Source organism: Austrofundulus limnaeus, unplaced genomic scaffold (genome assembly GCF_001266775.1).
Source record: "Austrofundulus limnaeus strain Quisiro unplaced genomic scaffold, Austrofundulus_limnaeus-1.0 Scaffold1686, whole genome shotgun sequence".
NCBI lineage: Eukaryota > Metazoa > Chordata > Actinopteri > Cyprinodontiformes > Rivulidae > Austrofundulus > Austrofundulus limnaeus.
The window spans coordinates 10,849-12,730 of NW_013954088.1; the positions used below are offsets into that span (position 1 = coordinate 10,849).

Genomic DNA, 1,882 nt, shown 5'->3' on the forward strand with positions numbered 1-1,882 from the left:
GTGTGTGTGTGTGTGTGTGTGTGTGTGTGTGTGTGTGTGTGTGTGTGTGTGATCTTACATGTTTATGAAGAAAAACTCACTCAATGTTCAAACTGAACTGAAAATTATTATTTAAATATAAGAAATCCAAAATCTGAATCTGTTGGTGTTGTGAATCTTATTTCTTATCATGTTATCTCTAGTTTCTCCACACACATACTAACAGTTTTTATTAAACACACCGTTTTCGTAATAAACCTGAAAAATATATTTGTATTGTTCCAATGAGAAGAAAGAAAACCAGCGTAAAGCTGCAGAGGAAGCAGCCCAGTTCACGTCCAACACTTCCAGGATTTGGTTCCTGTCCTCTCATACTTTTTCTGTCAAAGGAACAGAAGTCAGAYGTCAGGCTCAAAGGAAGAGGGGTCAAAGGTCAGGTCCTGTGGGTCACTTTGCTCAGGTTTAATGTGAACAAATCCCAGTTTTCTGCCCAAAACAAAAACCAAGAGAAAGGGAGCAACATGTATACAAAATGAATTATTATAAACTACATGTTTAATTGAAAATTCACGTTAGTTTCCAAGTTTTAAAGTGAACGTGTGAACAGTTACATCAGATAGAAGGTGAAACAATCAAAAGTGCATCAAACAGTGGTAATAAAAATCTGTGCACCTATAATTTAACATTAATTCTCTTAAAGTTCTATTTTATTTCCTTTACATGCTATAATAAAACAAATCCTTTAAATTATCTGAACCCAACCAAAAGATAAAATATCCAAAGTTCACAAAGAATCATCATGTTGTCTTTTTTCATTAGAAGCATCAAATCTAAAACAGAGGTAGAACTATAAACCAACTCTTTCCTGCTACAGGAAAATAATATTAGAGTAATTCAGCTGATATAAAAAATGCAGAAACATGATATCTGAGTAGAAAAAGGGTCTCTGCAGCATTTCACTGTCATCACAGTTGCATAAATGAGCAGGAACAAGACAATGAAGCTGCAACAGAAATCCTTAAAACAACACTTGTATTTGTAATAAAAAAAATCTTTTGTTCCCTTTCTTCACCCATGAGTCCCACTGATTCCAAACAGAGTCTTAAATCAAAAAGGAAATGATAGTTAGTCTAATTTAAAGTCAGCAAAAGAGTGCAGGGTGCCGGTGGATCCTCTACAGAGATGTTTCAGATCCTCGGCTCCTCCAGTAAAATGGATTCTCATCATCTGGGTCCATGTCGATCCGGATCTGAGGCACAGACTTCAGTGGAGTCAACTCAGGGCTGAAACACACACATCTGACGTCAGGATGCACAGAAACTCTTCTGAAACACATTGTTCAAATTTCAACTGATTTTCATCTTGTCAACAACGAACTTGACGTTTCATGTCTAACGGAGTCTAAAGGTGAATGAGCATTCACATCTACCCAACAAAGACAACATTATTCAGTAACATCCAAAATCTTTAAAAATTTAGGTCTGGATTTTCCTGGGGCCATATTCTTTTTTTCAATAATGAGCAAGATAAAACACTAAATCTTTGCTTGATGATCACTAACCTAAAAAAAAGTTATTTTACTATTTCACCCTGGAACCAGTTAGGATCAGTTTGTGACATTTTCATTTACCAGAGAAATACAACCTGAAGTCCGATTCAGTTTTATTCTGACATGATTATTTTGACTAATTTACACTTCAAACTCAATGAAACTGATACAGACCAAGTCAAACATTGAATCACAGAATGAGTCACAGACTGAATCACAGAACGAGTCACAGACTGAATCACAGACTGAATCACAGAATGAGTCACAGACTGAATCACAGAACGAGTCACAGACTGAATCACAGACTGAATCACAGAATGAGTCACAGACTGAATCACAGAATGAGTCACAGAC

The 1,882-nt window shown here is 36.0% G+C and overlaps 1 protein-coding gene across 9 annotated transcripts in view; it reads right to left on the minus strand.

Moving 5' to 3' along the window:
• Positions 1–412: 412 nt before the first annotated feature.
• Positions 413–1,882, minus strand: part of slc4a4a (solute carrier family 4 member 4a) — a gene marked incomplete at its 5' end in the record, with an annotated part of 46,463 nt that continues 44,993 nt past the window's right edge. For 3 of the 9 annotated variants that reach the window (XM_014033284.1, XM_014033283.1, XM_014033279.1), the window contains 1 exon segment: positions 413–1,277. In XM_014033284.1, the coding sequence (XP_013888738.1) occupies positions 1,154–1,277 (124 nt within the window). 9 annotated transcript variants of the gene reach the window in all.